The sequence below is a fragment of the Crinia signifera genome, chromosome 4, assembly GCF_055691185.1.
Source record: "Crinia signifera chromosome 4, ASM5569118v1, whole genome shotgun sequence".
NCBI lineage: Eukaryota > Metazoa > Chordata > Amphibia > Anura > Myobatrachidae > Crinia > Crinia signifera.
Window position 1 is genome coordinate 3,413,936 of NC_139220.1, and position 21,232 is coordinate 3,435,167.

Sequence of the window (21,232 nt, forward strand, 5' to 3'; positions counted from 1 at the left end):
CCGGACAATTCAGAAGCTCTCCTAGCTAAAGGGTGCCGTTCGGCCCAAAATACAAAAGAATGTCCCACTACCCACATCTGTCCTGGGGGTATTGAAGGGGAAGCTGAAAGAAAAAGGTCCTAGCATCAGAAATTATACATTCCAAAGGTTAGTACAGCAGGTAAGTTAGTAACAGTGGACCCAAGTGAAGTCGAAAACTTGATAAAAACCTCTCGTGTGTCCCGGAAGGGGGAGGTGGGCCGAATTGAAATTACTGAGGACCCACGGAGGTAAAAAAAAGCAAGAAAGCCCTTCACACCCCTGATTCCGGAACACTAGCTGTTCCAAAACCAGCGAGTAAACAACGTTTTTGGGTCAGCGCATAAGGCGCAATACAACTAAATCTTATCTAACCTTATGTAAGTCTTAAATGCAGCGGATTTCCATCGACCCATTGCTTGAATGGAAGAGTCAGGAAGCCCGCTGGCCGCTGCGCATGTGGCTGCCCCAATGCGGAAGGAGTGCGTACCATATTCGCCCTCCCTCAAACCTAGATGGTGCAAGCAACGCTTAAATACCGCTCCAAACTGAAACTTGGAAAGCGGAGTCCCGTCACTATGCAACAGCCATTGGGGCCCGCCCTGAGGTCTAGCAGCTGCGTAAATGGTGGCCAAAGCCACGGGGCACAACCTTGGCTCCGGATGACCCTGCATGGTTATCCACTTCCCTCGGCCTAGCTGATCGGTCTTAGACCGAGGAATTTTGCACTTAAGAGCACTCTCCGACAATACTACATCCGTGAACAGTATTCCTGTGTTCGCAGAAGCCCTACTGGCTGCAACCAGCTCGCTGATCCTGAAAGCGCCAAAGAAGGCCACGGAGAAGGCTAACCCAAATAGACTAGACTCAAATGGGGAGTCAGCGATTTCTGACAATGCCCCCATCAAGCTACCCAATAGGTGTAAATCTATGGGCCTGCGCGTATCAGCCTTGGGGGGGCGCTCTTTAGCCCAACCTCGCAAGGCCTTACTAAGCACGAAGGATCTAGTAGGATCTTGCATTCCCCGCAAACGTGCATGAAACGCAATTCCCGCCAAAGCGGCACCCATGGCTGCCCTGGACCTACCCCGGCAGAAATGATCCCAAACAAACGCCAGCAAGCAGTCCTCCTCAGACTTACCCTGAAACGTAAACCTAAGGCGGTGTGCTTCCCAGTCTTGCCAGGCAGCAAAGTAGGCCCGACGGGTAGAAGGTGCCAAGGATTGCCGGGCTAAGTCCGTCATCCCTGTTCTATAATCTGCCAGACAGAATGCGGGCATGTAAGACCTACCGAAGACGCTGCTGGCGCTAGCTCCCGAAAGCGTGGGAAGTCAAAACGGGAAAGGGCATCGGCAATACAATTATCCACGCCTGGCACGTGGGATGCAGAAAAATCAATCTGGGCACGCAAGCATGTAAGCACTAGATAACGCAGCAGCCGCAAAGCCTGCGGCGAGGACGCCCGCTGATTATTAATTGCCTGAACTACCCCCATGTTGTCGCACCAAAAAACAATCGTCCTGCCGGACAATTGCGTTGCCCACAATTCTACTGCAACAATAATGGGAAACAGCTCAAGAAGAAGCAGATTCCTGGTAAAGCCCCGGGAGACCCACGAAGGGGGCCAAGACCCAACGCACCATTCGCCTTGGAAGTATGCGCCAAAGCCGGCTGAACCGGCTGCGTCCGTGTGCAGCTGCAACCGTAAGCTGGACACCGGCCGTGATGGCCACAACAACTCTCGATTGAAATCCTCCAAAAAGGAGGACCACACTCGGAGGTCGCCCTTAATCTCGCCAGACAAGCGAATGGTGTGGTGAGGGTTGGAAATCCCCGCCGTGGCCCTCTCAAGCTTCCTACAAAAAACCCACCCCATAGGGATAACCCGGCAAGCAAAGTTCAGGGACCCAAGCAGGGACTGCGCTTGGCGTAGTCTAATTCTAACTGACCGAAGACATTCGTTCAACTGCCCCTGAAGACGAGAGACCTTGTCAGCCGGGAGGCGGCAACAACCAGCAGCCGTATCAACCTCAATCCCCAGGTAGGACAGACAAGTGGAGGGGCCCTCCGTCTTGTCGTCCGCCACGGGCACTCCCAGGTCTTGAAATAGCGACCCCGCGAAGGCGAGCAACTCCTGGCAAGCCGAACCATCTCGTGTGCCCACAAAAAGAAAGTCGTCCAAGTAATGGGCGATGCCCCTATGGCCGGTTCCCTCCTGAATACACCAGTGGAGAAAAGTACTACATTTCTCGAAGTAGGCACACGAGATGGAACAACCCATGGGCAGGCAACGGTCAATATAGAAACGACCCTCCAACCGGAAACCCATGAATCGAAATGACGTGGGATGGAGGGGCAAGAGGCGGAAAGCGGATTCCACATCAAGTTTGGCCAAAAGGGCTTCTGGGCCGAAACCCCGGATTACGTCCAGGGCCTCATCGAAAAGCTGGTAACGAACCCGGCAAAGCTCGGCAGGAATGGCGTCATTAACGGACCGCCCGTGTGGGTAAGACAGGTGCTGGATTAACCGGTACTTACCGGGCACCCTCTTGGGCACCACCCCTACTGGGGAGATGCACAAGTCGGTTAAAGGCTGAGAGACAAATGGGCCGCACATGCGACCCAATGCAATTTCCGCGTCCACCTTCTGTCTCACCACATGGGGCAACTCCGTAGCCGAACGCAAATTCCTGTGTGAGATAACCGTCACTCCCTCCCCTATGGGCAAACGAAAACCCGAAGTGAAATCCTCTAGGAGGAATTCCGCGTTCGGCCTGTTGGGGTACCGTGCCAGCCAAAGAGCCAACGCGGGCACCCGAACAGGTGATTGGGCCTTACTTAGCGACTGCAGCGGGCTCACTGCGGGACGCTGCAGCATCGGCGGACTTACAATCCTTAGAGGGGTGGCCTCCATCACACACTCGGCAGGCGTGTCTAAAACGGCAACTGGCGCCGCGTGTGCATTTGGAATCATTGAACGCGAAGCACTTTCCCTTGTTGGAAGGGGGCGTTGCCCCCTTCTTCCCTGGAAAGGGCTTCTTGACCGATGATTCGGACGTGGTGATCTGGCCGGTGACTTCCAGCCAGATCTCCACGTCCTTGAAACCGAGGGGTAAGGTGGTGTTACCCTCTTGGTTGCGACGGAACTTGTTGTCGTAATCCCTCCAGGCATACCCCTTGTACTTGTACAAATTTACCCTCCTTGATCTTATCGCATACCCTTTTGCGCAGGCCCCTGGTAACCGCAGTGTTGGAGCAATGAACCATCTCCGCGTGCAAGGGCGGTTCCTTCGGAACCGCTGCCTTCTTAGGCGCGCTGGCCTTCCCTAATTTCTTTGCCACCGCCCGCGCGATCAACTTTCTAATTTTATGCGGGCGCCCCTCTAGGCCTGACTCGTCGCTGCTGGCTGAGCTGTCAGTACCCGATGACCCAGATGTGGATGTGCGTGCAGCAGTAATCTCACCTGATCCTGACGGGAGCACTTCTGCCGCTGGCAAAGCGGAAGTCCCGGCCTCAACCACATCGGCGGTTCTCGACCTCACAGGGGAAGGAAGGACGGTGGATGTACCGGATGTCTGGACTTCGGCAGACGGACGTGCTGACCCGACGCCCTCGACAGCCGCTTCCGGGATCACGGGAGGCGAAGGCAAGAGGGCCGGCTGGGCCCCGGGAAGGATCGCGGGTATAGGTGGAGCAACATTCCCGCTCGGATCCATGTTGGATGGTAAAGAGGTAGTGGTGGCTGGAGCCGGCCACCTGGAAGAAACTTCTGAGGAAACAAAAGATGAAAAGTTAACCGATGAATTAGCCACGCTATCGAGGGGCCGCAGCGGCGGCCCTGCCATGGACTGCAGCATGGGGGGGTATGGGGGGGGTGGAAGCTGATGCGGATCCGCTTCCCACATGCGCATTGAACGGCGGGGCCCAAGGGGGGTATGAAGAGGCAGGAGGGGGCCCAAAGGGGTGGGCCTGCTGCCAAAAGTTCTGCTGTTGCCAGGAACCAGGGGGGCCGTAACAGGGGTAACCCGGGGTTGCCTGCGAATGCGCGGACCCCAGCTGGGAGTTGAAGGACCACGTGGGCTGGGGACCGTAATGGGGGGGGAAACGCGGGTAATGGGACGGAGCAAAAGATGGTGTCATTGACACCGGGAGAGACTGCTGCTGGGAGGAGTAGGTCTGCCAGGCAGCCATGCTGGGTTGGAACCACTCCCCCTGCCCGTATCCCTGCGCAGGTGAAGGACGGAGGGGGATCGCGAAAGTGGCAGACACTGAGGACTGGGCCGACACCAGTTGGACCACGCCAGAGGCTGGCGCAGCGGGGGCCGCGGCATTCCACACCGTGCCCGTTGGGGCACGTTGTGGTGCGGGTGGCGGACCCCCGGCTCCCCGGCTGGGGACGAGGGAGCCAGGGGGGGGGGGGGGCAGGAATGTTCGGCACTCCCTGGGCAGCAATGGTGGGGGTCACCAGTGACTGTATTCCCCCCGGGGCAGGGACGGGCGCTGATGGTGCCCGCAGCCCCCTTAGTGGGGTGGACGGGAAGGGGTACCCGTCCCCAGGCCCTGGAGGGGCCTGTAACACCGGGCTTTCATAGGTGGGTGGGACCGGCAGCCGTGTGGCAGTTCCTGGGATGTTGGGGCCGGCCCCGGCTGGGAGCTGAATGAGGCCCCTTATCTGGTATGCCGGGGACAGAGGTGGGGGCGGGGCCTGACTGGCGGAGGCGCCCCCGGGTGACCATGCACCCGGGAGCCGGGTGCCGCCATCCTGAATTGTGGCGCTGGCACCTCCGCAAACATTTATGATTGATGGTGTGGTGGACGGGGCGCCCGGGAGATGCGCTCCCTGCGCGAGCATTGACTGGGCGCCCGCCCCGGAGAACCTGGGATCGTGTAAAGACGCGCGGACGGAAGTGCCATCCGCCGCGTCATAGGCCTGCACCCCCCTGCGCGCTGTGGCGTCATCCGCCTCAGGCTCCGGCCTAGCCGGCGGGGGATCGTACGGTGAGGCAGCGGGCGCTAGGAGAGCGCCCGCTGCGGTGACCAAGGGGGAGGGAGGGGGAGCCGGGGCCACCGCACAGCCAGCCGCGGCCGGGCCAGATCCGGATGAGTCCGGATCAGGCCCCGGAAACACGAGGTCGTGAGTAAACTCTCCGGTGGGGGGGGGGGAGCTGGCTGAGAGCCCCAGGGGCGGGCGGGGGAATTGGCATCAAGGCCGGGGCACCCCCTGAGGTGGGAGCCAGGGGGGTAGGCATGTTGGAAGCCTGGATGGGCAGGTAGTCATCCAGGAAGCGCCGGGGAGGGGGAGCTGAGCGGCGGGGACGGGACATGCTGTTAAAGCACACGGGAATAAATCCAAAAGTTATACAGACAGGCACTTAGCTGTGTAAACGCTGCTGGGCTGTGACTGCACGACTGCAAGCTGCTGAAGAAATTCTGCAAGAGGAAGTACCCCTGTAAGGACCTGCCTATATATACCCCTCTCCCTAAGCTCACGCCCCCCCCCCTCCAGTTCACCCAAAGGCTAATTAAACAAAACTGAAACTTTAAACACACTAGCAGTCTTTAACCCTTTCCTGCCAACCCAAAAAATGTAAGCCTCTTAAGTACGCTCTGGCTTAGGCAGCCCTTGCTTAATCTAAATGTATGCTGCATCTTGAGAAAGACCCAAGAGGTTGAAACTAGTAGATGAGCAGCTGGAGATTGGAGCTCACAGAAAAGTAAAAAGCCGCCAGACACAAGGGAGCAGTACCGGGGTATATACAATCGCACCACGAGAGGCTCACATACATTCAAGTGAAGCCTGGGAGAGGTATCTGTGATACGCCGCGGGTGGGGGTAGATAAATACCTTGAGTCGCTGGATACTCCTGGTTCCACACCGGTTCTTCGCCGTGTCGGCTGTAGAGAACACACCACCCCAGGAACTCAAGCAAGGCGTTCAGCAGGTACAACCGCTTGTGTTTTATTTAGTGTAAAGAAATAAACAAACCATTGTCATGGTATTTCAAGGCTGTAACCAGCCTAATCAGCCTAGCACTACAATACTGACCGTACACCCGCCTAGCAGGGTCCTAGGTCCATGAACATCAACAATTTACCTTTAAAATACGCCGCGGTTCCTCCGCGTCACTGGCGAGTGGGAACACACCTCCCGCAAACCATCAACTAGGTACGGGAGAATAATGTCCCCACTTGGCAATATTGGCAACTGTGTGGGCCTAGCCACCTATTCACATTTGCTAACAACCCAACACGGATCTGATGCATACAAAACGGGGCGATGAGGAACATACAATTTGACAGTCAAATATATCTTATCAATACCATCCTGGGGAAATCCCGCTTAGGGATGCGGACCGGAATGCTGTCCTGGGCTAAAAGGCGAATGCTGGACACTTTAATTAAATCAGGCAATAACCCCTTGCAGTCTGAACTTTGGCCACAAGATGGCCGGGTTCCCTTGGATTAGGCCAGGGTAACAGCAGGGACAGCAGTGTCTTTACAACTTGCAGTAACTTTTCTACTGAGGCCCCTTTTAAGTGGAGGGTAAACACACTGTTTAACCGGGACTGGTGCGGATCCCCTCAGTATTATAGGTGGCCAGAGGGCTAACCTCACTCTGTTTTATATGCCCACTTGGTGCCCAGTACTCCAGGGCTTTGCTGTGATGGAAGCTCCATACCCACTGGTACCTTCTAGTGGGGTGCTGGGGGTGGCATGGGATGAGGCAGTCAAATGGTCAGTTCGGTAGAACAGATGCACCCGGGCAGGGTAAAAAGGAGGGTGCCCGCTAGGGTATACTGCGTCGGCGGCAGGGAGTGGAAGGGAGGCAGGTCTGGGGTGCAGAGGATACCTGGCATCGGGAACAAGTCGCAGGCTCCTGCCCGTCACGATAGGGTCTCTGGGCACCTGGAACGGCTGCTGCTGGTCACTCTTCTTCAGGAGAGCGTGCTAGTGAGGGCGCTGCTACTGCAGCGTTGCCTCACTCCGCCGCGCTGCTCCTGCTCCGCATTGAGGTCTCTCCCCGTCGGCTGCTTCTTCTCCCCGACGGCTTCTTCTTCTACTGCTGCGGCGTCAGCGGGTCCTTGGCCGGCATTCAGGCTCTGCCCTGTACATGCCGCTGGTCTTCTCCCCTCCTCCGGCACACACACTTCTTCAGCTCCCGCAGTCTCACACGCCGCGCTTCCCTGCTGCTGCTGCGACGTCTCTCGGTCCCCGTCCTCCTTCCAGCCTCCTCTCCGGCGGCACCTCTCTTGTAGCTCTGCCTCCCTCCTTTTTACTGGTTCCCCCGCTCTGTCCGTCACCCGAGGGTTCTGTTTCGCGCCCTCCGCTGCCTCCAGGAGTAACCCCTTAGGTCCTGGACGCGGGGTTTTCACGGGGCTGCGGTTGCCTAGCAACCCAGCACGCATAGTCCCTGCTGGGGTGCCACATATCCACCCACTTTAAGGATGCTCGTCCTCGGGCATCGAACTAGGTAACAGAAATGTTCCTGAAGAAAGTCTTCTGGGTTTGAATTTGGGCCCGAATGTGTACTGTCCTCGGAGAGGAGGTCCACCTACCTAAGTCATCATTTACAGTTCTTAACACAATATATACAGTGCACATCATTACGCCAGACATTATGTACAGCATGCCTATTCCCTGTACCGCAGGGGTAGCACGCCTTGCGTGCTCCTAACTGAACGCCTCGCTCCAGTCCCAGGGGGCGCGATCCCAACGGCCGCAGGAGCAGGTTCAGTGATCCTCGGACCGGTCTGCGGCGGTATTTTCGGAAGGAGTGGCACGGACCAACCGACATTCGGCCTCAGTTCCCACGGGTCCTGGGGCCACCTTGTGACGGGATCTTCCTTTTCGGGGTTCTCTTCACTATTCGGTCTGGAATCTACTGGAGTTTGGCTCAGATACGGCTTGCTCTGATTGATCCGCTGGGAGTGGGTGCCAACGCGCTGGGTGATGCCGTAGGCTGCTGCTGTATCCCGTGGTTTTTCTGCTACCACGTAGGGGTCCGCTTCCCACTTCGCATCGAGCTTACGCTTGCGACGATTGTTTCTTTTGAACACCGGGGTACCAACAGGTATGCGGTCAGCGTGGGCATTCTGGTCAGGATGAATCTTCTGGCGGTCTCTACTTCGCGCCAACTTTTGGTCGCCCAAGGCTCTTGTGTTAGTCAACCTGGGCTGATGTTCTTGCACCCAGGGTGCACATGGTTCCCAGCGGGACGGTACTGGATTGGTGAAAGCGGGTGCCTCTATCTGCTCTCTGTTATCCTCCACCTCTCCCTCTGGGTGTAGAGGCAAGCGGGAGGGGGCATCGGCGTTACTGTGGCAGCGCCCACTTCGGCACCGGTGGAAGCGCCTGCGGGCACGACGCCTGTCTGAATCAAACCGGCTTCCTCTTACTGGTACCCCACCTGGGCCCGTCACGTCTATCGCTTGAGCACCCTTTTCTCCTTCTACAACATCGAATTCCACCGTCTCGCCATCTTCGACACCGTGTAGAAACTTCTGCGGGTGGTTTCCCTTTATGGCCGTCCGGTGGACAAAAACATCATCTTTTGTGTCATTTCGGTTAATGAAGCCAAATCCCCTTCGGCCGTTAAACCACTTGACAGTTCCTCGTACCCGTGTGGCCAGTGCTCTCTTCACCACCTGACTCCTCTGGACGCAGATGATGTGCTGCAGGGTTACCTCCTCAGCCTGATCTTGGTCAACCAGTTCCTGCTTTAGGGCCGAAATCAGCTCTTCAGGGCAATTTCTTAGGATGTTCATACCCAGGATGATGGGGGAAACCTTTCCTTCTCCACAGGTGATCACCAAATACCCCTGTTTGGGTAAGTGCGCTCGTCCGATCTTCAGGTCGGCCTCCCAGTACCCGTTGCAGGTGACCTCTCGGCCGTTGGCAGCGACCACTTTCACTTGCGTGGGGGGCGGTCTAAATGGTACTTCTTTTCCCCAGTATTTTTGGAGGGTGGGTAGTTGTATCATGGATACTTGCGACCCGGTGTCTATCATGGCCACTGTCTCTATCCCATTGATCAGCACTTTGATCCTCGGGCATTGTCCTACGTACTGGGCCAACCATTCCTCCGTGTCTGGGTCTACTCCCGGTGTTCCTGGTCGCTGGCGTATTTCCCCCTGCATATCTGCCATGCTGACGGTGAGGTTCTCAATCTGCTTTTGTAGAACCTTGAACTGGTCGTCCGGTACGTTCTGTGCGGCCCGTATGGCTGTGTCTCTGTTCTTCTTTGCCCCATCTGGGCTGGTAGGGAAGGCTCTCCGTGAGTACGGCTGTTCGTGAAACCCTAGTAATTCAGGGTACTCCTCTCCTGCTTCATCCTGTGTCCCGACCACCCCAATGGCGGCGTCTTTGAAGTCGGCGAAGGTCGCACCCGACATCTGCCTTCGCAACAGTCTCAGTGGTGCCCGTATGCTCTCTCGCCCGGCTCCTTCGATCAGCTGAACTATTAGTGTCTCGTCCACATTCCTTATTTCTTCTGGGTCGAGGGCTTGTATTGCCTTACTCATTTCTAGTAGGCTGAGAGCATAGTCCCTCAACGTCTCGCCCGCTCGTTGTTTTCTTCCGTAAAACTTCAATTTTAGTTCTGGGAGGCTTCGCGTCTCGAAGGTGGCGGATAGCTTCTTTAGTATCTGTGCTACCGTCGTCTTGTGTTCGGGTGCCCATGACCTCACTTCACGGAGGGCAGATCCGGTCAGTTGTCCTATTAGGATCTGAATCTTCTGTTGTTCCTGCAGGGTATACAGTAGGCATGTTGACTCCATTCCCCTCTTGAACTCCGCAAATGTGGTTCCCGGTGCCTTCTTTTTGTCTCCGCTGTAGCTGGGCAACCATGATGCCCCGAAGTAGTAAGGGAGCGTGATTTGGGTGGTTGGTGCAGCGGCGGCTTGTCCTTGTTGTTCATCCCCGGGTGCTGGTATCTCTCTGCCTTGCACTGGCGCAGCTGGTTGCGCCGGTGCTTGTACCGCCGGTTGTGCAGCTTGTTGCTCCATCTTCCCTGCTTGGTTGTCCTCTCAGCCGACTCGTATCCTGTTCGGTTTGACGCCAATTGTGATACGCCGCGGGTGGGGGTAGATAAATACCTTGAGTCGCTGGATACTCCTGGTTCCACACCGGTTCTTCGCCGTGTCGGCTGTAGAGAACACACCACCCCAGGAACTCAAGCAAGGCGTTCAGCAGGTACAACCGCTTGTGTTTTATTTAGTGTAAAGAAATAAACAAACCATTGTCATAGTATTTCAAGGCTGTAACCAGCCTAATCAGCCTAGCACTACAATACTGACCGTACACCCGCCTAGCAGGGTCCTAGGTCCATGAACATCAACAATTTACCTTTAAAATACGCCGCGGTTCCTCCGCGTCACTGGCGAGTGGGAACACACCTCCCGCAAACCATCAACTAGGTACGGGAGAATAATGTCCCCACTTGGCAATATTGGCAACTGTGTGGGCCTAGCCACCTATTCACATTTGCTAACAACCCAACACGGATCTGATACATACAAAACGGGGCGATGAGGAACATACAATTTGACAGTCAAATATATCTTATCAATACCATCCTGGGGAAATCCCGCTTAGGGATGCGGACCGGAATGCTGTCCTGGGCTGAAAGGCGAATGCTGGACACTTTAATTAAATCAGGCAATAACCCCTTGCAGTCTGAACTTTGGCCACAAGATGACCGGGTTCCCTTGGATTAGGCCAGGGTAACAGCAGGGACAGCAGTGTCTTTACAACTTGCAGTAACTTTTCTACTGAGGCCCCTTTTAAGTGGAGGGTAAACACACTGTTTAACCGGGACTGGTGCGGATCCCCTCAGTATTATAGGTGGCCAGAGGGCTAACCTCACTCTGTTTTATATGCCCACTTGGTGCCCAGTACTCCAGGGCTTTGCTGTGATGGAAGCTCCATACCCACTGGTACCTTCTAGTGGGGTGCTGGGGGTGGCATGGGATGAGGCAGTCAAATGGTCAGTTCGGTAGAACAGATGCACCCGGGCAGGGTAAAAAGGAGGGTGCCCGCTAGGGTATACTGCGTCGGCGGCAGGGAGTGGAAGGGAGGCAGGTCTGGGGTGCAGAGGATACCTGGCATCGGGAACAAGTCGCAGGCTCCTGCCCGTCACGATAGGGTCTCTGGGCACCTGGAACGGCTGCTGCTGGTCACTCTTCTTCAGGAGAGCGTGCTAGTGAGGGCGCTGCTACTGCAGCGTTGCCTCACTCCGCCGCGCTGCTCCTGCTCCGCATTGAGGTCTCTCCCCGTCGGCTGCTTCTTCTCCCCGACGGCTTCTTCTTCTACTGCTGCGGCGTCAGCGGGTCCTTGGCCGGCATTCAGGCTCTGCCCTGTACATGCCGCTGGTCTTCTCCCCTCCTCCGGCACACACACTTCTTCAGCTCCCGCAGTCTCACACGCTCTTCCCTGCTGCTGCTGCGACGTCTCTCGGTCCCCGTCCTCCTTCCAGCCTCCTCTCCGGCGGCACCTCTCTTGTAGCTCCGCCTCCCTCCTTTTTACTGGTTCCCCCGCTCTGTCCGTCACCCGGGGGTTCTGTTTCGCGCCCTCCGCTGCCTCCAGGAGTAACCCCTTAGGTCCTGGACGCGGGGTTTTCACGGGGCTGCGGTTGCCTAGCAACCCAGCACGCATAGTCCCTGCTGGGGTGCCACATATCCAGATAACATCGGAGCCCCACAGCATACATTTAAAGATCAGCATCCCGGTGACCCTGCCAGACTGCGAGCGCAGGCAGGTGCTGGCTGGTGAGAGGAACGCAGGCTGTGTGTTCTTTTTGCTCTAAGGATTACCTGTCCCTATCTCCTACACACGAGGGAATACTTTATCCAAACACAGGGAAAACCCGAAGGGTCACCACAGTGGCAGTGTGGAGCCTGAAGGGAAGAGTACCAGTGAAGGAGCAGCATTTCATCCTGCTAAAGAAATCCCACTGAGAAACATCTAAGTGGTAGGAGATTCTGCCCCCGAGAGGTCCGGTGAGCCTATTTTAAAACTTTTTTTCTGCAAGGAACGAGACTGTATACTGTGTTTTATATTTTGTATTTTTTGCAATTTTTTATTCATATCATTGGGAAAAGTTTTTTACTTATATCTTTGGCAAAAGTTTTTTTGCATATATATTGGCTTCATAAATAAAAGTTTTTTGGGTAAAAGAAGAAAAAACTTCTGGAATAATCTGTTAATTTTGAAAACCTGCGAACCCCATATAAAGAATTGCACATTAACCCAGCGCTGCAGATAATCCCTGTTTCTGCATAAAGCTTTGTTGCTCGCCCTTGGACTTTTTCTAATTCTATGATGTCCTTTTTATAGTGTGGGGCCCAGAACTGTACTCCGTACTCTAGGTGAGGTCTCACCAATGCTTTATATAGTGGCATAATTACCCTTGAGTCCCTAGTTTCCATTCCCCTCTTAATACATGCCAGAATTTTGTTGGCCTTTTTTGTAGCTACATTACAATGGGCACTACATCCTAGTTTTCTGTCTATTTGGACTCCTAGATCCTTTTCACTCCTAGATCATGCTTTACCACCCAGCCTCCTGCTCTCATGCACCCTAACTCCCACCCAGTAGGAGGAGACACTGACTCAGGGGCACCGTCCTGTACTCCTGTGCTGCCACGCTGGACCCTCACCCACTGGCAGAAGCTGCACAGTGTCCCCCACCCTCCTCTTTAGTCCCCCGTAAGCCCACACACCCCTATCACTACCCAACTTCCTGCTCTCCTGAACCGTAACTTCCACCACTGGGGAGTCGCTGACGCTGTGTTGCCCACATGCCCCTATCATGCCTCATAGCCCAGCCTCCTGCTCTCATGCACCCTAACTACCACCCAGTAGGAGGAGACACTGACTCAGGGGCACCACCCTGTACTCCTGTTCTGCCACGCTGGACCCTCACCCACTGGCAGAAGCTGCACAGTGTCCTCCACCCTCCTGTTTAGTCCCCCTTATGCCCACACACCCCTATCACTACCCAGCCTCCTGTTTTCCTGTGTCGTGACCTCCGCCAGTGGGGAGCCGCTGACTCAAAAACACCCTACTATACTATTGCACACACACACATACACCCAGGGGCGGATCCAGGATAAAATGACAGGGGGGGCACCATGATAAAAGAGGGTTTAGGTGGGGGAGGGGCAGTGTTAGTGGTGCCAGTGTACATGCTAAGAGAGTAGCAGGAGAGGGTGGGAATGGAATTAAAAATAGGCCCTGGCATATAAAGTATGCAGGCCCACCATGGCGACAAAAGTGAAGGATGTAGTTGTGTGCGCGCCAAAGGCGCGCTCCGGAAAAGGGTGTGTGGCCACTCAACAGGGGGCGTGTCAACACCATATACAACTTCTACACATTATGCAACAAAACACTAGACCCCATTATACTTGCCCCTTACACATGATGCCAAATGGAATGAGCCAAAATTGACATAATGCCACATGGATTGAGCAAAAATTCAAATAATGCCACATGGATTGTGTCAAAATTCACATAATGCCACATGGATTGAGCCAAAATTTACATAATACCACACGGATTGAGCCAAAATTCACAATACACTTCACAATACACTTCATAAGTTACACGCCATTATGTCCATTATGTGTTATGCCAAACACCATAATGCCTATGTGACAGTCTGGCCACTTTGGCACCCAGAAGACAGAGGCCACCTTGCGGAAGCGATACTTCTGGGTCGGGATGCGTGCTGACATTGAGAGGTGGTGTCGGGACTGTGTGAACTGCAATTTGAAGCGCCCAGTCGAATTGTCCCAGAGGGATCCATTGCACCCGATTCCAAGCAGCCGACCCTGTGAACTTGTAGTACTAGATCACGTCAAGTTGGAACCCACCCCCAGCGGTTTCCAGTACGCCCTCACAATTGTGGACCATTACAGCCATTTCCTGGTAGTGGTCCCAGCTCGTGACCTGACTGCTAGGATCACAGCTGAGCTGTTTATGAAACATTTCGTCCTCCAGTACGGATACCCCGACCGAATCTTGACAGACCAGGGCCCAGCGTTCGAGTCCCAGCTCTTCCACGAATTGTGTCACCTGTACGGATGTCGGAAGCTGAGGACCACGGCCTATCATCCCCAGGGGAACGGCCTCTGCGAGAGGGCCAATCAGACCGTGATTGGAATGCTGCGAAGCCTCTCTGCCGAGAACCGGGCCCAGTGGCCCCGCCTTCTTCCAGGCTTGGCCTACTTATACAACAACACCGAGCACTGTTCAACTGGGTTCACGCCCTTCTTTCTGATGTTCGGGCGGCAGGGCAAGCTGCCTCAAGATATGGAACTGGCCCCTGAACTGGACGAGCCCAGTCTCCCATCCATCGAATGGGTGCAAGAACACCGGCACCGCATCGAGACAGCCCGGCAGGTTGTTGCAAAACACCTGGAAGTGGTTCATGCCCGTCAAGAACGGAATTACAATGCAGATGCTCGACCCGTACCACTACAAGTCGGCGACAAGGTGTGGAAGAAGAAAAATCGTCGGATCAGCAAGCTGGATGCAAGGTGGGAAGATACGCCATACACCCTCGTGACAGTCCCATCAGGCGAGTCATACACCTACCAAGTCCAGGCTAAAGACGGTCGAATCACCACTGTACCCCGTGACCAGCTGAAACTGTGCACCAGCCCAGAAGAAGACTCCGACCGGCAGGAGATGGAGAGCCCTGTGGCGGGGGAGTGGGATCCCTGGGGTGGTATACCACGTGATGACCCGTTCAATCTGCTAATGTTCTTGGGAAATGCTGTTCCCAATCTCAGGGTCAGGAGCGTCGCTCCAGAGTTGTCAGTAGATGAACCTATTGTTGCAGAACCAAATCCTGTGCCAAATGCTGAAATGGTTGTTCACGCTGAAATTGCACCTGATGTAATCGGTGTCAGGAGGTCAGAGCGCCGCACCAGGGGCGTTCTGCCCTCGCGCTACCGAGAATAACTTTACTCCTGTTCATGGAATGTGTATATTTGTTTTTGTATACTGTTACTTGTTTACAAGGAACCTTGAAAAGACTTTATTCTGGACTCACGGTCCCCGTTCTATTGCGTGCGGACACGCATTGTTCCAGCAGGGGGATGTGTGACAGCCCACTGCAGTGGCCTGCCCTTTAAGCTACCCCCGGCACTGAAAGGGGTTAATCCATGTCCCCGTGAGTGTCCAGCTCCCTTTCACGTGAAGGGAGTCTGGTCTCACAGGGATTGGCCAGCTGGAAGCGCGCCAAGGAGAGGAGGAGGAGTGTGGCTGCCCTGAGGGGTTAAGCCAGAAGAACAGGAAAAAAGAAGCGTGGAAGAGAGAAGGGCTGACCTGTCCAGCAGAGCAGCGCGCAGCGGGAGCCGGCGTGCAGAGGCAGCGTTCAGCAGACCGGGAGCCGGAGTGACAGCGGGCGTCCAGCAGCGTGCGGCCGAAGACTAGCTGAGAGAAGACCCGGCGAAGCTGTGTGACGCGGGACCTCGGCGGCTCGTCTAGACGCAGCGGTGACTGACAGGAGAAGCCCCAGTCAGGAGCGGGAGAAGACGCGGTGCAGCCCGGAGACGGAGAGTGACTGCAGGATCCAGCAAGACCCAGGCCACCTTGTACTGAAGGGGACAGCGACAGCAGCAGCCCAAGAGGAAGAGTCCAGCCAGCGTGCATCCTGATCGTGACCGGCAGGAGCCGGCAGCGGCAGCAGCCCCACAGGTACTGTGCTCTCTCTACCCCGGCCACCCAGGGTCCCTGCCACTCCTATCCACCGTCGCCCAGCCTAACATACAGCGGCCATTCTAAACCCTGGACCCCAGACAACTGGTACTCGCCTACCCCCTGGGAGATTGATACTCCCACCATAATTGAAGGTACAGGGGATACTCAACCTTATTGTCCCCATCGCCCCTGTTAGCCCTTTCAGGGCCACGGACCTCAACCTCAGGGTCTGGCTGCACCACAGGACCACCCTTGGCAGCCGTTGGTCACTTGCTCAGCAGGGAGTTACCCAAAAAAACGGGAATTCGCCTGTACCCTTTTTAGGGATTGTTGTTGTGTCCCAAGCCCCTTAGTAGTGTGCACACTAAAGTAGGCCTTCCCTTCTTTTTGAGGATTCACCGTCGCGGGACCTTTAGTAAATTCAGGGACAGTGACTGGCATCAGAAAGTGTAAGGTAATTGCCTCACAAAAGGTGTAGGGTGCCATCTTGTGGATGTTATTCATTAACGCAGTGTAGTTATTTTTTTTGTGATATCAGTCTTTCAGACACTTCTCATTGTACTTGTCTTTTATTGCCGTGTCTGTCACTGTTTTGCTATTATTATATGTGAGATTACTTATTGCTACGGTACCGTAGGTAGGGCGGTTAATGACCAGCGCCGTCTGACCTTTGAGAGCAGACTGGCTTGGCCATTGGTTGCCAGCCCCCACTTAGGAGAGTTTATATGTTCAGTTATTTCTGTGAATGTGATGGTATGCTTATCTATTTAATTGAGTAAAAGCGCAGCCAAATCGTTTTTTTCTCTCCTTAATAAATATCTGTTGCTGCCAGTCATTGTTGTTTTGCTCCTTTGTGGGTCCTCGCTTGGGGTGTTCCATCCCCTGCCACAGGTGCGTTTCCGGCGAGTAAAGGGCCGTGAAGACTCCAAGGCGCAGCTGTCAACTGACCCAGGTACGCTGCACCTAGTCGCTCCCAGGGGCGCCTGCCACACCTATTAAAAATTATGCTACATAAGTGCTGCTTCTACATGCTCATTGCCAGAGGTTCCATGCTCGTTGCCATGTGGGATTACATGGTCATTGCCAAGGGGGAATACATGCTCGTGGTAAATGGGGGACAGCCGCCGCCAGGCAGAAGTGATAGCCACTGACAGTGGCAGAGCTAGGCTGTATTCAGAGCACTGCAGGTCCCAGCTATTTGAAATAATACCCCTTTCACACCAGAAAATGCATTTCCAGGTTGGCCCCTTTTCAGGGCCATCTTAACAGCAGTGTGGGCCCCTGGGCAAAGCAATGCACTGGGGCCCTTACCCATTCTCCCCTCCTAGGGGTGGGGGTGCTATCAGCAGCAGCTTTGATGTCCCACGGGTGGCAGGGGGTGCTCTATCTTCCACTCAACATGTAGGACCTGGAGCAGTAACTTCTGCTAATTACTACTTTACTGCACAGGAGGTGGGAGGGTGAACACTAATGCTGTGTACACACGGGGTAATATGATTGCTGGGGATATATTGCTAGCAAAATATCCCCAGCAATCATATTGCTCAGTGTCTCCTTTTCATCAGCGATGAAAAGGAGACACTGCTACGGGGCGGAGGGGGAGCGCAGCAGCAGCAGACGCTGCTGCTGTCACTTTGATGGGAGGAGGGAGGGAGCAGCCGCACGGGGCTGGGGAGATCAATGCTGATCTCCCCGGCGCTGACCTCCCTGCACAGCGATCACCGGGGAAAGCCGCTGGTCGCAGGAGCATGATCCTGCGACCAGTGACCATTAGGCAGTGCACACGGAAGTGCGCAGCTGGCGATTTATCACCAGCTGCGCTCCAAATCACTGGCAATATGGTCGCTCAGCGACCATATTCCCAGCGATTTTACATGAAATTGCACCCATGTGTACTCACCTTAACATGTGGAAGGGGGCACTGAGCTGAATGAAGGGTCCCTTGTAAATGACTTCCAGGGAGGTAGGGGGTGTTTTATACGCAGGGGAGGGTTGTGGGCTTAATATTCGTCATTTTCCGGTGGATGGGCAGCATGTTTGACTGCAGATATAGTCATTATCTGGAAATAGATTTCTTAGCCTTCAATAGTATAAAAACCTAGAGTCCCAACTTTCAGGAGGTGCTGGGGACTTGGGGATCAGAGATCAGGAGCCAGAGCAATCCATTGACAAAAATATAAAACTGTACACCAGACGTTTGGAGCTGGAGCAGGGACCGGCTGCTGGAAGGCTGATATCTCTGGTTCTGGGCATGATACAGACAAGCCGCTAGTGTCGACAGAAAGGGGAGAGTCCCAGCTTTTGGAATATACTCTCTGAAAAACTCTAAGGGTCACATTTATCAACCAATATTTGCTGCTAAATTTCCGAAAACACCCGTTATCGGGGGTTAACCGCAAATATTAAATATCCCCCTAATGTATCACAGGGGACCATGGCAGAAATCTCCGATCCCTGCTGCGATCCCCCCCTGCAGCGCCGCCGGCCGCGCTGCCCGATGTTGATACATCGAGCAGCTTTGCATCCCCCATAGAAACCTATGGGGGATGCGAAGCTGCTTGATGTATCAACATCGGGCAGCCCGGCTTCGCACCCCTGGGCTATCGCCATTCTGATATGGTGATAGCCCATTGTAGCCTATGGCTACACATCCGGTCAGCAGGGTCGCGGGGGGGGGGGGTGTCAGCGCGTAACCGCGCATGCGCAGACCCCCCGGCTTCCGGCTCCAGGCATCGCAGGGACGGGCTCTTTTTGGAGCTCTGTCCCTGCGCCTAGCAGGTAATACATTGGGGCGAAATGATTGCATTGGGTGGTAATATTCCACCCAGATCGCATTGTAAATGCAATCAATGGTAAATGGGGGCCCTAGTCAGAGAGAACCTGAGAAATATGACTGTGAATTGCAATTCACAGGTTAGATGCGGACTGCTGCTTCGAAGTTGGATATCTCCAGTTCCGCAGGGCCGATTTTCAAAATCCTGGTATCCCTGGAAAAAGGGGATCCTCAGCTATCAGAATAGGGCCCTTATACACTTGGGGCCCCTGGGCAAGTGCCCATTAAGCCCATACGAAAAGACGGCCCTGCCCCTTTTACACCAGCCTAGTCCCTGCATTTTCTGGTGTGAGGGGGAGAGTAAACCCCCCCCCCCCCCTTTAACCAGTTATATCATTTAACCGGCTATATCTTCGGAACCAACAGACCCATTTACATGAGACAAGTATCATATTGAAGAACTTTTGAGTGGGCTTTGAATGATTTTGGTCCAGTGAAACTGGAACGTTTGGTTCCAGAGTAATCTGCCCTCAAAGAACATGAACAGCCATGAAATTACATTTCAAAAATAAAAAAATCGGTTTACACACAATATCTCTGGAACCGATTGACCGATATGGACCATCCTGGTATCATATTGAAGGCCCAGCGATTTGGAATTGAATGAAATCAACAAGCTTCTGTGATGCCAGGGCGGGAACTGGCAGCCGTCGGAACCGGGTGGGGGTCGGAATTGACGGGTCCCATATTATCCTATTGGGAAAAAACGTTACAGGTTTGCCAGTCGATATCTCCGGTTCCCGGGGGGCTAGAGACACGGGGCTGGGCTCGTTGGAAAGCCCTGGTCCTCAGCTACAAAATAAATGACAGGTGCCCCCCCCCCTGAATCCGCCATTGCACACACCTCAACAACATGCACACACAGCACCCCCCCCCCCACACACCCACAAATGTCACTGTACCATCCACACTATCAATGTACATCTTACTCTGTAACCGCTTTTTTATTAAACAAAACAACACACACCCCCTTCCACATCATATGCTCTCTATTTAACACATTTCACCTATAACTCAAGTTACAATACAGGCCATCTTTCATACAATTCTAACCATATTTCTCACAATACAAACGTTAACAAATTAAGGGGGCGCCTTAATCACCTAGTGCGTATATAAGAAATGAAGAAGGATTGTCATCATGTAAACTGCTTTAAACACTGAAGGCGCAGAAGTCGCACCACTTTCTACATATATATATATATATATATATATATATATACTGTATATGCGTTATATATTCATGCTTTATATATTCATGCTTCATGCTTGGCAGGTGTATCAGGACTGTTCCTGCGTAGGACTTTTAGGGACGGCGTCCAGGAATTCCTCGGCCAGGCTGGGCGTGTGCCCCAGAGATGACACCTGTAACACAATGTTCCTGTATTATATAATAGCACAAGCCATCTCCACGCTGGTGTACGCGTTTGGTGGCTCCGCAGCGTACGTCCTGGTCCTCTGGTGAGTGTCCTGCTTCTCCGCGTCTGGCGTCCCATCTGTGATCCCTGATGCTACGTTATAGAATTCCTCCCAGATAGATACTTATTCATACATGTAGCTATCATTAATACTAAGCTTTAGAGAGAGATAAAGCAGCAGCCAATCAGCTCCTGGCTGTCATGTTACAGCTAGGAGCTGATTGGCTGGTACTTTATCTTCCTCCAATGCTTAGTATTAGTACATCTCTGTAGTAGTGTCATTTATATGTACTTTATCTTTCAGTTATATTTCACTTTACTTAAAATCAGTAATTGTGCACATGGGACTCAAACTCCGAACCTCATGCATGACTGTAAATAGTACATACTGTATACCCTTCCATCTCACCCCATATCTATATATTACTATCAGGGTGACTTCTGCGACATAGGTCTATGATGGCGCTGTCTGAGATGGGAACATCACAAACCAAATGATTTGCTGGTGTAACTGTTTATGTGGCCAAACCTCCACCAGCCAATCATAAGGCAGCACTATTGTGACAGGTGGTGAACTCTGACCTGGACCACATGACCTGCTGGGCGGTCTGGAAACTGCGACAGTTATTTGCAGCCACCCATAAAGCAAGGATACTATGGGGTGGAAAGGGGTAAAATGTGTTCCACCCAGAAAACCTTTTGCCCAAGTTTGTTGTGGAATACAGAACACAATGTATATATACTCTGCATATGTACACACACACTGTATACAGACCTGTTCTTCTCTGTGCTGTAGGTGCGTCACCCCAGAACTGAAGGCCCTGGCTGTGGGCGTCTATATGTTACTGCTGAGAATGCTCGGTGAGTGGGGGGCGCTGGGCACCTCTATAGGGGGTAACTGGGTATTATAGAGACCTCAATAACCTGTATACTCATTGTAAATGCTTCTGTGTTTATTTTGCAGCTGGGATTCCGGCCCCCATCTACTTTGGGGCTCTCATAGACAGAACATGCCTGAAATGGGGGACCAAACTATGTGGCGGAAGAGGGGCCTGCCGGATGTATGACGCCATCTCCTTTAGGTAAATGAGGCCCTGGTAGTGATAACCACGGTGATACCTGGCGCTGTGGTGCTGGTGTATCAGACTACGGGATGGCTCGTGAACATGGTCCCAAAACGCTGGGCTGGACCCAAAGATGATTTAGGGGCTTATTTACCAATGATCTGGGCTGGGTCCTAACAATCAATATTTCTCATC

General features: G+C 53.8%; 1 protein-coding gene across 2 annotated transcripts in view; it reads left to right on the plus strand.

Moving 5' to 3' along the window:
* The window catches only part of LOC146073558 (solute carrier organic anion transporter family member 1C1-like), an 88,236-nt gene that overhangs the window by 64,277 nt on the left and 2,727 nt on the right, over positions 1-21,232 (plus strand). For both annotated transcript variants that reach the window (XM_083180753.1, XM_083180755.1), the window contains 3 exons: positions 19,832-20,016; positions 20,770-20,834; positions 20,938-21,055. In XM_083180753.1, the coding sequence (XP_083036879.1) occupies positions 19,832-20,016; positions 20,770-20,834; positions 20,938-21,055 (368 nt within the window). The remainder of the gene's footprint in view (positions 1-19,831; positions 20,017-20,769; positions 20,835-20,937; positions 21,056-21,232) is intronic.